Genomic DNA, 15,821 nt, shown 5'->3' with positions numbered 1-15,821 from the left:
AATAATTATAGAGAAATTGCGCAAATCTTAATACAAAACTATTGTAATTTAAAAATTACTTTTGATGATGAAAACATATTTGATATTGCAGTATTAAAAGGTAATTATGACCTTGCAAAAGATTATAAAGACTTAGGAGTAGATATAAATCATATAATTGAAAAATATCGAGGAACTTTACTACATTATGCATATAATAACATTAATGAATATTCACAAGTTTTCCAATTTTTACTTGATTTAGGTGTTAGTCCTAACATAAAAAATTTAGATGATGAAACAGTACAATATTTAGCATTTAAAAGAAGAGATGATCAAATAGCTGAAATGCTTCAAGATAGATATAATGGTGATATTTCAGTACAAAAAGAAGATGGTAATACTTTAGCTCATGAAGCTTACTTTGAACAAGATTTTGCTAGACTTAATTATTATATTCAAAGAGGTATTAAAGCTGATTTAGAAAATAAGGATGGTGTCTGTATATTTACTGAAATGTATAAAAATAATAATTTAGCAATGTGTAGTCAATTAACAAGAAATATGAAAATTGGTGAGTCAAATGAAACCATTAAAAATTTATTAGTATAAGTTTGTGAAACTAATCCATTAAATAGGGAAAGATTTGATTTCTTAGTTAATAGTGGTTGTGATTTAAATGTTATTAGTAAGAATGGATTACCACCGATTTCAATATTATTAAGGAAAGGGTTATATAACGAAGCATTAATTTTAATTGATAAAGGTTGTAAATTAAGTTATCCTAATTCTGAATTTGAACCTATAGCTATAGCATTAAAAAATTCGAATCAATCTATGTTTGAAACATTAGTTCAACATGGGGCTAATGCATTAAATAATAAATTCCCTGTTGTAGCTGCATATATTAATTCATCTTTCTACAAAATCGAATATTTAAGAAGAATGGGAAAATATAATTTTATTATTGGTGTACCATTTAATATTGCAATTAAAAAGAAAAATATGGAATTAATTGATTTTATTTGGAATTCTTCAAATGAAAACACAAAAATTGAAATTACTAAGGGTTGTGATGAACAAGGACGTATACCCTTAAGCTTAGCACTTGATTATTCATTAGATGGATTAGTTGATATTCTGATAAATCCAAAATATGAAGTTGATAGGCATGATAGAAAAAGTAACACACCTTTTTGTAAAGTATGTAAAATAGGTAATGTTAATTGGATGAATCGACTTTTACCAATTGTCGAAAGTACTAATTCTTCTTTATGTGATGAAAATAAAAATTCAGTTTATACATATTGCGGAAATCGTAATGACATTGAATTTTGCAAAAAACTTTACATAAAAGGCATCCAAGTTGTTGGAAATTTGGATTCAAATGGTATTATGAAGGCACTTATGACTATTAATCAAGCATATAAATCACTACTAAAAGTAATTGATAAAATAGTAGAAAGCGCAGAAGAAAGAGTTGATGATTTAGATAAAGAAATTTATGTTATTCATAAAGAACTTTCGAAATGTCGTAAAAACTTTCCTAGCCAAAGCTCTATTGAAACTATTCAAAAATTTAAAAAAAGAGAGCAAAAACTCGAAGAAGAGCTCAGGAAATTTACTCAAAAGAGAGAGAGAGCAAAAGAAGCTTATAAAAAATATAAGAACAGGTTCGGAAAATTAAGAAGTATAAACAAAGAAGAAATTTTGCACGATGTACATGGATTGCAAAGATACGTAGAATATGATGGTGATATCAAAGGTTTTGAGCTGCTATATGAGCCAGAAATGACCGGGGTTTATGAAGCCATGAGACTTCTCAAAATTAAATAAAAAAAATTCTTCAAGATTTTAAGTAATCTCAAAATTTATTAATACAATATGTTAAGATTAAATGAGTTGATGTTATCAATAAAAAATTTGTTATCTTCGTGAGATGAGTTTTGTGCTTAAAAAATGATTTTTTTCATGAAATCATCACGAAGATATTGAGAAAATTTTTGTTAATTATTCAAGCTTTATTGAGGAAGGAGTCAAACAACGATTTTGGTGTTCAAAAAAGTCTGGATCATTCTGCCGATCAAACCGCAAAAGTAACACAAAAAGTCATGTTTTTATTTTTTGTCCAGAGCTTCCATTTTTTAATATTTTTCCCTAAAAAAAATAAATATAGCAATATCAAAAAATTTGCAAAATTTAATCCAGACATATTCTTGAAAAATTGCTTCTTTGTCGAAATCTCATTTACAAATAATGGCATTACTAAAATCAAATCCGAGCATGTGACTTTCTTCAACAACCTATAGCCTTATATACAAAATATAGAGCTATAAATTTGAATTGAGTAAGACAATATTGAAATATTTTGCCTGCTAAAAAATTTAATATTGATGTTATACAAATATAAAAGATATCATTCTATTCTTCATCGAAAGTATTAGTTCATAAAAAAAATTTAATAAATATCATAACATCCCCTAAAAAGAATAAATTTTCTTTTTGGCAACCGTTTATTTAATTGAATCCATCCTCTTCATTGTGCATGAAATCTTGTGACATCTAAAAAATCAATTAATATGTAATTAACGTTAATTTTGATATTAATTTATAAAATGATTTACAAATAGACTTATTATACATGTGTGGCTTTTGGCTATGCCATACACTTCTTATTGTCAAAATGTAATTCCTTTATAGAAATCAAGTTTTAGTGTGCTTACAGCACTTTGAGAACTTTTGAGTGCAGTAGCTATGAGCCATGGTTCGTTTTTTTAAATTTAGCCTAAAAATTTAGTTTAGTTTTTGGGCAGAAATACAAAGTGTAACGATACATCTTGTTGGCAAAAGTGACTTTTTCTTGAGCTTATATTCAATCCTTACTTGGCCTGATCTTTGGGTATGTCACTTTTTCATTTTGAAAGATGAGCCGTATGTGCAAACTTGTTGTTCTTGGTGACTCAGGTGTCGGGAAAACAACAATCATTCACAAATATATAGCTGAAGAATTTAGGGCTGATTTCAAAGCAACAATAGGCGCTGATTTTTCTTCGAAAACAATTCAAGTCAATGGACAACAAGTCGATTTAAACATTTGGGACACAGCAGGTGAGGAAAGATTTCATTCGGTAGGTGCTTCTTTTTATCGTGGAGTCGAAGCTGTTATTCTTGTTTTTGATATAACACAACACGAAACAGTGGAACATCTTAAAAATTGGAAAGATGATCTATACCAAAAGAGTGGTATTCCAACATCAGAAGAAATTCCTATGATTATTTTTGGAAATAAATGTGATCTTGAGGATCAAAGACAAGTTGCACCTAACGAAGTTGAGCAAATAGGTGTCTTAAATAATATCCCTGCATTGGAAGTTAGTGCAAAAAGTGGTAAAAACATTGAAGAAGGATTCAAAATGATTACCGAACTTTATTTAAAATCATCAGACAACGCTAGAAAAATCGAATCTTCCTCAATTACGCTCAGAGTAAATCAAAATCAAAACAAAAATCAATGTAATTGCTAAGATCAGCGATATCAATAAACATTTGATTCTAAAATTTTCAACCGCCGATCTCTTTGAATTTTTGAATGCGCTTTTGAAATTGTTATCAAAAAATGGGGTTAACGGTTTTAACCCTTTTGCAAGCGATGATTGTTGGAACCTCTTCTGTTCATTTTTCTCGACTATTAGATCAAAAATTTCATAACGATCCGATTTATGTTTTTATATTTTTTAATTTTTTATCATTATTCCAGTTAATTTTTCCATCATGATCAAAAAATCTTGGAATTTAATTTAAATTTTTAATTGGAAGAAAACATGGAATATGTAAAAAGAGTGATATTTCATGCATTTTGTTTTTTATTTTTTGATATCCCAATGGTATATAACACTGGAGATGGACCTCTAAAAGTACATGCTCGGATCTAGTTTTTTTATAATTTCTAATTTCTGTTTTATTTTCGATAAAAATCAATATATTTTAATCGTATCCACATAAAGTATTGAAATAAAAACACTTTTTTAAAATAATTTTTATGGGCTTTTTGAAAGAATATTATTACTCCAATTGGAGCAAAACGCAAGGCAAAATGATTTGTTGGAGGAACTCTCAAGAGTTAGAACAAATTATAGAGAACTACTTGCAAAATGTAATTAGAAAATTTGTAGAAATTAAATATTGTTTTGTTTTTTTTAACATGTTTTTTGAAGTGAGAATTCTTCTGAAAAAGTCGTTTTGAAAAATGTCTATCGAGGAAGTTTTTACTGAAAAAGTGGAGATTTTGCATTATCTATCGTTACCTCCTAAAAAATAAAACTATAACAAAGAGATGAAAAGAAGGAGGTTGATCATCCAATCACATATTTTTACTGTAGTAATATTATAATATTTTTTTTTTTATGTTTTGCAAAATAAACATCATGTTTTAGTAAATAAATCCTTATAGTTATTTTTTTGATCATGAATTTTCCTGTTGACAAACTCTTGTTAACTATCAAGAAAATCGAAAATAATTAAAACCACTAATAAATTCTAATAGCAAATGTAAAAATTAACTTTTTATCATTGAAGAAATATGGATTCAAAAAGTTCTATGAAGTAGAGGTGGATGCATACAACTTTTTTCATTTTTCAAGTCAAATTGTAAGCTTTCATACATCCAGCTGACTATGGTCGATATAAAAAAAATTTTTATTTTATACTTTGTTTGATTGATGAACGCTCATCATTTTAGGAAAACAACAAGAAAATTATGATAAACTTTTACATAATGATTTTGAACTTCATAATTATGTTTTAAAATGTGTTGGTTATATACAATAAATTAATTTATCTGGAAATTGGACATATTTTAATTGTTTACATGATGCAAATGCTCTACTATTTATATTTCCAACTGTTTCTCCAATTATTACTGTTGTTAATAAAGGCCATTCTCTTAATAAATCACTTTCAAGCTCGTCAACATCAATAATTATAACACGTTCTGTATCATTCATATAATCTTTTGAATAATCATTGGAATCAGATATTGTGAGTGTTTTTATTGTTTCATCAAATGATTGCTTTGTATTAACAAAAAAGAGAATCATTAAAATCGGAATAACTTCGTTTTTTTGATTATAAATGCTTTTCTGATTAAAATTAATTTTAAAAAAAGGAAGTAAAAACAAAAAATATAAATACGTACAAAGTTGTATTTGCATATGCCGAAGTAATTAATGCATTAAATATCTTTGGTAGATACTTAAGAATATTATTGCTGCAATTCATTGATAAATTACATTGAAAACTTTCATTAAAATGATATATATTATGCAGGATATGAAAGATTGCAGTTATTTTGGAATAAAAATACGATATTATTAAATTTGAAGAAACGAAACGCTTAAAACCTATTCTATTGTTATTTAGAGAATTATTAAGTGAAACGCATTGCAGTAAATGATTTAAATTGTTTGCTGTTTGAATTTTTTGTAAATATATTTTACTCTTTATGAGTTCTCTCTTGTTACTCGGCATGTAATGAATGCTTTTGTTATGCACATGCTTGTTCATTGTTTTATTTTCATTGAGAGAATTAGAATAATATTTATTTGAAATAAAAACATGTTTGTTGAAATTTATGAGGAGGATGAAAGTGCCAATGTGAATTAATGTTATCATTAATTGAGAATGGTCATTATATTTCATCGATTTGGTATATGCGTTTCCAATATAAATCTGGTTTGGTTGTAACGAAAAACCTTTAATTTTTCATTATAAATGTGTGTAACAACTGTTTTTCGATGTGAAATGTGAGTTTTAATCGAAATTATTTTGGATGCCAAGGTACTCACATGAAGCATTAGGTGACATGAAAAGATATCATTTACTTGCTCACAAGTGAGGACTTGACATTTGAATGGGTTTAAGAACAAAAAACAACCAACTTTTTATGAGAATAAAGTTTCAGTTGAATAGCCATTCAACTTTTGTGTGTTCATGTCAAAATTGTGTACTTTTAGAATTATTTAAAAAGTGACCGTAAAAGTAATAATAGAATAATAATCAATCATAAAACTGAATTTATAATTATCTAAATGTTTTTTCTTTAAGATCCTCTGAAAATGGATCATTCTAGACATAGTTTGTACTGTGAAAATGGTCTTCTATGAACTCGTTCTGGCTTTATAAGATATCTTTATAAGATAAAAACTTATATTTGAAGATTTGACATGTAAAAATAAAACAAATATATCTTCATATAAAATTGGCTTAGGCATGTGATGATAGGTGTTTTATATATTCCATTATATATTATTTTTGATTTTAAAAATAATCAAATTTTTATTAGAGAATTATTAACTTTCTAGTTAAAATTGATAAGTCAGGAAAATATTTTGCATTTTTTCGATAATGAAATAAGATATCACAAATATGTCTTCTAGGAAATTAGTTTTTATCATAGCATTTTTATAAACATGTTTATTTATTCGATATCTGAAAAAATGAGAGAGTTTATTTGATTAGGAACTGAAATCTAATGGTACCTATCATTTTAAATACATAAAAATGAAAATATAAATACAAATATCTAAATTTAGAATTGGTTATAGAATAAAGAAAATATATATATAAGAAAATACATCATATGTTTTTTATGAATGAAATATTTAAAATTCATGAATTTTCAAATTAGAATAGGACCCGTTCTATTCTCCGAGACATAAAATTTTGGATGATAAAAATTGAATTAAAAACGTTCATACATATCAAATAAAGCCAATTTGCTAACATACTTTGTCAAATCTAAAAAGTGTTTCATTTTGATGTTGATTAATAAGCATATAAATAAATTTATTTTTTCAAACAATTGCATTTATTCAAAGTTGAAAAACAAATTGAAATGGTTTTTGAAATTAAAATCCTGCAACGCATAAATCAATTTGTTGAATGGTTATTATCATCTGTGATTTTATATGATCATTTTTAATTTGGGTGGGATTGAAGTGGTTTTTGTCACATCACCAAAGATCTCATCGTTCAATCTTGATTTCAGAATTTTGTTTTTACTTTGATCTGAAAAAGTTTAACCAAAAAACGACAGAAGAATTCAAACTTTTTGAAATAAATTCGTCATTTCATCAAATGAGGAAAGCCTTTATCTGCCCCTCAAGGTACGTTCAAGGTGTTGACGAGCTTCTTAACTTAGGATATTTCATAGCATCCTATGGTAAATCCGCTCTTTTGATTGCCCATAAAGATGATTCAGCTCGTGTTGCCGACAAATTAAAAGCAACCCAAGAGAAGTTTGGCGTTACCATTGTTTCAAGTGCATTTGGTGGCGAGTGCTCACGTAAGGAAATCGAAAGACTACAAAAAGTTGGCAAAGAAAACAATTGTGATTGCATCATTGGTCTTGGCGGTGGCAAAGCCATTGACACAGCTAAGTGTGTATCAGCAGGTGAAAAGCCACTTATCATTGTACCCACAATTGCAGCCACAGATGCACCCACATCACATTCTGCTGTTGTTTACACTGAAGACGGTGCTTTTGATGATTATTTCTACTTCAAACAAAGCCCAAGTGTCATCTTGATTGATACTGCTGTCATTGCAGCAGCACCAGTTCGATTCTTAGTCTCTGGTATGGGTGATGCTCTTTCTACCTATTTCGAAGCACGTGCCACACAACGCTCCTTCAGTGGTGTTAATGCAGGACTTCCATGTGGTGCCCGAGATTCCTCTCAACCAAATGGATTACAACCAGGACCATGTCCAAAGGCCAAAGGCACACTTGCAGCCATGGCCCTTGCCACCCTTTGCTACAAGACCCTTCTTTCTGATGGCGTCAAAGCTAAAACTGCATGCGAATGTAAGATGGTCACTCAAGCACTTGAGAACATCATTGAAACCAACATTCTCCTTTCCGGCTTAGGCTTTGAAAGTGGTGGTCTTGCAGCAGCTCACGCCATCCATGATGGATTAACTATCCTTCCAGGAACACACCATTATTATCATGGCGAAAAAGTTGCTTTTGGTACCATTTGTCAACTTGTTCTTGAGAATGCACCGAAAGAAGAACTCGAAGAAGTCATTAACTTCTGCCTCGAAATCGGTCTTCCAGTCTGTCTTAAGGACATTGGCGTCGAAAGCATCTCACAAAAGGAACTTATGGAAGTCGCCGAGAAATCTTGCATCCCTGAGGAGTCGATTCACTCAATGCCATTCCCAGTTACTGTACAACAAGTGGCTGCAGCAATCATCACCGCTGATAAAATAGGCCACAAAGCAAAGTATGGTGATAAGTAAAAAGTTAAGTGATGGAATTTTGTGAATTTTGAATGATCGTTTCTTTCAAATTCCATGTAAACTATACAAAAAATTTGTTGTTTTTGTTGTATTCTGACTGCGTTTTCATTTTGTTTGAGATACATCACAGATATGCTTCACAAGAATTAACTGTTGATTCAGAATGTACTTCGTTTATCAAATGACTGAAGCAATGACACTTTTGGTAAATAAAGCAAACAAAATTCATATTTATATAACACAAAAAAGAACTTTCGGTGATTGTACTTTTTTAATTTTTTTAACGATTTAAAAATATATTCTGATTATAATTTAAATATTTTAGCCAGAACTTGTAAAAGTATGTATGATTGGAAATATTAAAATGGTAAAACTGCTTCTTGAACAAGAAGGAATTGATATTAATGCTAAAGATAAAATTTATTTTAATAATTTTTTATTTCAAAATAATATTTGGAAATCATTTAAATTATTTTATACAGCACTTATTTGGGCATCTTCAAATGGTAATGCAGAAATAGTTGGATTACTTCTTGAACAAAAAGGAATTGATGTTAATACTAAAGAAATTTATTTGTTTTATTTGAAATTTATTTTAATAATTTAATATTTCAAAATAATATTTGGAAATTATTTAAATTATTTTGGAAAGCACTTATGTTTGCTTCTTATTGAATAAACATTAATGAATTGATTCCTTCCTTTATCACAAAGACTCGAAATAAAAAAATAAATAAAATAATAAGTAGTTTTAGTTTTATGATATGAACATAAAATTATAATTTCCAAAATACATTTGATGGTTATAATTTATGATGTTTTTCTTATTCAGGCTTTTTTTGCATTTGGTTCTTTTTTTTAATTGACATTAAAATCATTTGCTCCATTTTTTCTTCGCTTATTTCAGGAATTGGACCTGGCTTAAATCCTTCCATTATAAGGTAATCCTTGCAATTTATAAATTCTGTTTCTGACATTCCCATCATTCTTTCTTTGTCTATTCCTATTTTAGAAAATGCTGGTGCCCATTCTTCTCTTTTTTCCATTTGAATTGTTAACGGTCTTCAATATTAACATGACATGTGATATGAAATGATCTGTTCCAATGGGAAAAAAGTTTTCCAACAGACGTAATTCTAAACCAAAACAAGATTATTCATTAGGTGACATAAGCCAAACTTTTATTGACTATTACCATCAACTTTTAGTCCCTACTCAACTTACTGAAGAAAATTTTAATTTAATGATCGAAACTTTTAAAACACCACTTCCAACAGTCTTTCGTCTTTCTACCAAACCCGACAATCATAGCCAACTTGAAGCTGTCCTTAACAAATATATAGAAGACATGAATCAGCATAATTATAAAACTGTTGAATATACATCTCTTCCATCAAAATTTGGCCGTGTTTTCAAAATTGCTATTGACAAGTCACTACTTCGCAAAACTCCTGAACTTTCTGAATTTAACAAATGGCTGCAAGATCAAACAAGCATTGGAAATTGCCATCGACAAGAATTCGTTTCAATGATTCCACCACATTTTTTAGATGTAGGGCCTGACGACAGCGTTCTAGATATGTGCGCTGCGCCAGGAAGTAAAACAGGACAAATACTCGAAATGTTGAACAATGGTTTTATTATAGCTAATGACAATAATGCACGTCGCTGCCATGATTTGGTACATCAGTTACAACGCATTGATACTGCAAACGCACTTGTTACATGTCAAAATGCAGAAATCATTGATTTGGGTGATAATACCAAATTTGACAGAGTTTTATGTGATGTGCCATGTACAGGCGATGGAACATGTAGAAAGAATCCTGCCGCAGCAGCGAAATGGGAGCCAAAAGGTGGGATACAATTACATTCTTTACAAAGAAATATCTTATTAAGAGGTCTAGAATTACTTAAAGTTGGTGGGATTTGTGTTTATTCAACTTGTTCTATGAATCCAATTGAAGATGAGGCTGTTGTTGGATCAGTTATTAGTCAATTAAAAGGTGCTGTTGAAATCGTCAATGTTTCTGATAAGTTCACAGAACTAAAAAGACATTGCGGTTTGAAAAATTGGCCTGTTTTTGATAATGAAATGAAAAAATTTGAAAGTTTTCAAGAGGTACCAACAGAACTGAAAGAAACATTATTAGAGACAATGTTCCCTATTGAAGGTAATGAAAGTGTAGAGAATTGTATGAGGTTTTACCCTCAAGATGATGATTCAGGAGCATTTTTTGTAGCGGTTATACGAAAAGTGACGGAATTTAACAGAATCACAGTGAAACCGATAGAACCGCCCAAACCGCTGAAAGAAGCGCCTTTCCGATGCATCGATGAAATAAATACCGATGCATTTGAGAAAGTTAACGAGATATATGATTTCTCAGATGAACTAAAGACATCGCAATTGTTTGTCAGAGATGAAACTAAGGTACATAGTATATATTATGTAAATATGGGAATTGCAAACTTAGTAAAGGAAATTGGTTATGAAAAGTTAAGGATCATTAATGGAGGAGTAAGGATAATCAATATTAAAAACCTTGGAAAGAATCAAAAAGATGTTCCATGTCCATCTCAAGAAGGAATTCTTCTTACGTTCAAATTTGCCAATAAACGAAAGTTCCAAGTAACGCCAAAGGTTCTCCTTGATATGCTCAAGAACGGAAATGATGGAGTGAATACTTCGGTTCTTCCAGCAGATTTCGCAGAACAATTTAATAAGGACAACATGCGCACAGGAGCAATGTTTTATATACCAGACACACATTTTATATACTCGGGAGTAACTGCTGGCCGTTCAATTGCAATTTATCTCAAGAAAGATCTTGCAGATTTGGAAATTTTGAAGCTAAAAGATGTGTATCCTGAGTTGTGTTCTCAGTAAAAAATAATTTAAACTTAAATTCTAAGAATTCTTCGGGTAAAGTTAATGTTAAATATGTTTTTTGAAAAATTTCATATTATATTTTAATAAAATTTTTTTTGATCTCATTTGATAATGCTGTTAGTGTTTGAAATATTATTTAAAATGAAATTGTAAAATATTATTAATTTGCATTTGTTTTGTTAAATATACATTTATATATTGATATAAACCAAAGAATTGACCTTCATTTTGAAAGTGTATCAGGAATATAATTGGATAATTTCATAGGAAATAGTCATACGAATAAGAAATCATAATTTGGATTTTGCCACTTTTAATAATTTCTGAAAAACCGATGTTCTGTCACTTTTCAGGTTCTTCTGGGATGGAGTCAGCTCAGCAAATGGTTAATATTTTAGCAAGATTATATTATAATCCGATTACGTACCCGATCTACAAGAGAACTTTTAACTCTTTTGCAGTCTCTGTTTGGCCAATTTTATATGCTTTTTGGATATTTTTTATTATTCAAAAGTCAATTGAAGGTTCATACTTAGGACTTTTGCACAAGCTTGTAGTCGCATTTATAATGTCTATAGGTGGTGGCGGTCTCCTGTTTTTTGTACCACCTAAAGATTCCAAAGTCACATTAGAGTTCTTTGATTCCTTTATGCTTTATCTTATATTCTTTGGACTTCAGCTAGTGTGCGTGTTTATCATGTTAATTGTTACACACTTTTTCCCAACGAAGATTATGTCGAAAATCAACAAATATTTACTCATCCCAGCATGCTTAATCGGATCTATGTGTAACTGCCGTTTGTATAAATACATTGTTTCCTCATCATATGGTTTGAACAACAATTTATTACTTATGCTTGCATTACTTGGAATGCTTTGGATTCCAATTGTTGATTCATTCCTTCGAAAAATAACTCGTAAAAGAACACCTACATCCCTTACATGTACAAAAACATTAATAAAACTTGCAATTGCAGCAGCAATTGCATTTTCTCTTACCCGAGAGTCAACTGTTTCGCAAATTATCGGAACTTTTCCGAATGCATTTGTTGTGTACATAATGCTTTTTGCGGTATTCTTAATTTACTTGTTATCAAGCTTGCCATTAAAAAAGTGAAATAAAATCCTTTCTTTTTTGTTTTTTTAAAATTAGCACCGATGTGATTTACTTTTAATTTGTCATAAATCTGTTTTTCTTATCTATATAAATGATTATGTTACTAAAAAAAAAAAAAAAAAAATTACTTTGTTCCAAAATATTCATACTTTGTTTTCTTTTGGATAGAAACATATTATTCTTTTTGCTATCATATCTAATGAAACAGATATATAAAGTCGAAAAACTTCTTATGGTTATTTAGAACGATGAAACATTTTCAATGTTAACATATTTGTAAACGTATTTTTCTATACGTTTAAATTTATCATTTTAATGAAGAAATCGGTCATTGTACCTTTAACACTTACAAGAAGGCATGAAAGCACACATAAAACAATTGTATACAAGCGTGGAGAGAAGTTAGGAAGTGGTGGTTTTGCTGCTGTTTATAGAATCACAAATCAAAATGGAGAAGATTTTGCATTGAAAGCAATCTCTAAGGAAAGAGTTGCAAAACCAAAGTCACTTGAGAAGCTCAAAAGTGAAATACTTATTCAAAAATCTTTAAACCATGTTAACATTCTTCGATCATATGATTCCTTTGAAGATGCAAACAATTATTACATAGTCCTCGAACTTTGTCCTGGACATTCGGTGAAAGATCTTGTCAAGAAAAATGGTCATTTATCTGAAAAAGAAACAGCAAAAATTTTACGCGAAATCATGGCAGGTCTTTGTTATCTCCATGACAACCGTATTATTCACCGCGATCTAAAACTTGAGAACTTCCTTATTGGTAAGGATGGTCATGTCAAGATAGCAGACTTTGGATTATCAGCAAAATTAGATTATGATGATGAGCGCAAGTATACTGTTTGTGGTACTCCAAATTATCTATCACCTGAGCTTCTCTCTTCACATGCATCTCTTATTGGTCATAGCTATGAAGTAGACATATGGACTATTGGTGTATGTGCATTTGCTATGTTAACAGGACATCCGCCATTCGAAACCCCACGAACAAAGTTAACATACGAACATATTAAGAACTGTCAATATCATTTCCCATCAGATATTCCTCTCTCCTTATCAGCCAAAGATTTCATTCGATCTATTTTACAAATAGACCCTGAACGTCGTCCAAATGCACTCGACGTTTCTATGCATCCTTTCTTAGCTGCACCTGTACGCGAAGATCCTGTACCTGTTCATCACCAACATCATAACAACGTTGTTGAGGTTCATCAATACCATAATAACGTTGTTAATGAGGTTCATCATTTGCATCAAAACGAAAACGTTATCGAAAAACCGTTAAAATTGAATACCGATAACATCATAACGGTCCCCAGTAATTGTGTTGCTCGTTTCTGCGATCACAGTGATAAATATGGTCTTGGATATATGCTCGTAGATGGCACTGTTGGTGCATGCTTTAATGATCTTACAAGAATGGCCATGGATCCATTCGAAACTTTTGTTCAATATTGGGAAAGTTATCAAACAACAGTTCCAGAAGTTATGGATCCAAATAGTCCTACACAACAAAAGAAGCTTTCTTTACTTCGAAGATTTGCTGTTTCACTTAAAAAGACAAAATCAATGTATGAGCTACCGAAAAAACCATTTGACCGATTCGTTCCAATGCGACACGTGAAGTATTGGATGAGGAATGAAGAGGCAACATTGTTTAGAATGGATAACAGAAACATACAAGTTAACTTTAACGATAGAACCAAATTGATCATATTCTGGTCAACGAAGAAAATGATAATGGTTCACTCGATTAAAGAGACAGCAAGATTGAAATCTCTTGCCGAAATAAGTAGTAAACCGCCTTACGATGAGGAGAGAAAGAGGTTTCACTTTGCGAAACAAATGTTAACGGAAATGAGCGAGAGATAAGATTATAGTAATATAATATGTTTCTTGGAAATAATAAAGGATAAGAAGTGAATGTTTTAATCCATTATAAATTATCTGAAGTTGAGAATTATGTTTCATTTTTTATTCACTATTTAAGAAAAGTGTAATATAATTTTCAATGGTTCTTACAAATATCATTTGTCCAAATTCTATTTGCATCGCCGTCAATATCATTATACTAATAGTTATATCATATTAATTAATCATGTCCATAGTAATATAAAACAAAATTCGAGATAAAGTGTTAAAGAAGAAGAATTAGATAATGAATATTAATTTTGATGGTTATGATTAAATTGAAGAAGATTCTTTTGCAAAAGATTTCAAAGAAAATAACGTTAGGAAAATATAATTTGGAAAACAGCATTATCATGAATTAGTCGGATTTATTTTTCTACAATGGAAAAATTGGAACGATTTAAGTTCGTTACACATTTAATTTTTGTATGAATTAAATGAAAACAAAATGTTAAGAAAATTTAAAATTTCGATCAAGATTTACATGTTTTGATTCAGATATATATGTTAACTATTTTTTAGTGATTATAAAATATTCTTTAAATAAAATATATTGTATAATAAAAACAAGCTTTCTAATTAAACGTCCAAAACATTAGTGTTTATTAAAGTTGAGGCACCTCAATGCATTTTTGTTTTCGATCGTTGAATAACCGTCAAAAAGCCCAGCGCCCGTTTATTCCGTAAATAATCCAAATGTCTCATCCTCTAAATTCGTCATGGACACTTTATTTTCAACGCCAAGATGACGACATACCTGACATACCTGGTGGGTATGCTTCAAGTATTCATAAAATCGGAAAGTTCGATACGATTGAGGGATTTTGGTCATATTATTCACATCTTAAACGTCCAAGTGAAATAGATGGGAAATTAGAATTCCAAATTTTCCGTAATGATATCCGTGGAATGTGGGAAGATGAAGAAAATCTTAATGGTGGACGATGGTTCTTTTTTGTTAATAACAAAAATGTCTCTCAACTTTGGGAACGAACTCTTTTGGCCCTTATCGGAGAGCAAATCCATGAGGATGTTGTAGGTGCTGTTATGGCCATTAAAGAAGGGACTGATATCTTTAGTTTTTGGACAAAATCAGGACACACAAATAGCAGTGAACAATTCATCATGGACATTGCAGAATCCATATCAAAGGCAATTAACTTGCCTCCAGGAACTCACATGAAATTTAAACAACATGTAGTTCATGGGCGAACACAAAATAGGCCACTGTTTTCATACACAGTAGGAGAACCAAAAACAAAACGAGTTAAAAAGGCTCCTCAAGCAAGAAAGTTTTATTAATTTTAATGTATGCAAAATATTTTTTTTAATAAAGAAAATTATTCATTTAAAAAATATTTCTTTTGATAAAGACCAAATTCATACTAAAAATGAAAAAAATGTTATTATAACTCGTGAAGTTTTCGAAATGAATTCGCTGAGCATCTATCGTTGTTGTCACTTTCCTTAAATAAATGTACGAAAGCAAAACCCATGAGTATATATAAATCATACGCGTATTCTTGAAAAGCTTATGTTGACTAAAATGACATCAATAGGAATTTTAATATAAGACTGAATTTATATAAAATTTAATTAATTTTGTGA

The 15,821-nt window shown here is 29.9% G+C and overlaps 6 protein-coding genes across 6 annotated transcripts; all 6 read left to right on the top strand.

Annotated features, from left to right (window-relative positions):
• Positions 1–2,903: 2,903 nt before the first annotated feature.
• GO595_006254 (Ras-related protein Rab7) lies at positions 2,904–3,503 on the top strand (the record flags this gene model as incomplete). The annotated part of the gene is made up of 1 exon (XM_067919587.1): positions 2,904–3,503. The coding sequence occupies one exon, from the start codon at positions 2,904–2,906 to the stop codon at positions 3,501–3,503; it is 600 nt and encodes a 199-aa protein (XP_067773569.1).
• Positions 3,504–7,113: 3,610 nt separating this feature from the next.
• GO595_006253 (glycerol dehydrogenase) lies at positions 7,114–8,277 on the top strand (the record flags this gene model as incomplete). The annotated part of the gene is made up of 1 exon (XM_067919586.1): positions 7,114–8,277. The coding sequence occupies one exon, from the start codon at positions 7,114–7,116 to the stop codon at positions 8,275–8,277; it is 1,164 nt and encodes a 387-aa protein (XP_067773568.1).
• Positions 8,278–9,520: 1,243 nt separating this feature from the next.
• GO595_006252 (NOL1/NOP2/sun family protein) lies at positions 9,521–11,167 on the top strand (the record flags this gene model as incomplete). The annotated part of the gene is made up of 1 exon (XM_067919584.1): positions 9,521–11,167. One exon carries the CDS (start codon positions 9,521–9,523, stop codon positions 11,165–11,167), a length of 1,647 nt encoding a protein of 548 aa, XP_067773567.1.
• A 571-nt stretch (positions 11,168–11,738) lies between these two features.
• GO595_006251 (uncharacterized protein) lies at positions 11,739–12,287 on the top strand (the record flags this gene model as incomplete). The annotated part of the gene is made up of 1 exon (XM_067919583.1): positions 11,739–12,287. One exon carries the CDS (start codon positions 11,739–11,741, stop codon positions 12,285–12,287), a length of 549 nt encoding a protein of 182 aa, XP_067773566.1.
• Positions 12,288–12,602: 315 nt separating this feature from the next.
• Positions 12,603–14,174, top strand: GO595_006250 (CAMK family protein kinase; the record flags this gene model as incomplete). Its single annotated transcript, XM_067919582.1, has 1 exon — positions 12,603–14,174. One exon carries the CDS (start codon positions 12,603–12,605, stop codon positions 14,172–14,174), a length of 1,572 nt encoding a protein of 523 aa, XP_067773565.1.
• A 735-nt stretch (positions 14,175–14,909) lies between these two features.
• GO595_006249 (eukaryotic translation initiation factor 4E type 2) lies at positions 14,910–15,515 on the top strand (the record flags this gene model as incomplete). The annotated part of the gene is made up of 1 exon (XM_067919581.1): positions 14,910–15,515. One exon carries the CDS (start codon positions 14,910–14,912, stop codon positions 15,513–15,515), a length of 606 nt encoding a protein of 201 aa, XP_067773564.1.
• Positions 15,516–15,821: the final 306 nt, after the last annotated feature.

Source organism: Histomonas meleagridis (genome assembly GCF_020186115.1).
Source record: "Histomonas meleagridis strain 2922-C6/04-10x chromosome Unknown contig_41, whole genome shotgun sequence".
NCBI classification, from domain to species: Eukaryota; Parabasalia; order Tritrichomonadida; family Dientamoebidae; genus Histomonas; species Histomonas meleagridis.
The sequence above is the reverse complement of the archived record's forward strand: the minus strand, read 5'-3'. Positions and strand labels throughout refer to the sequence as shown.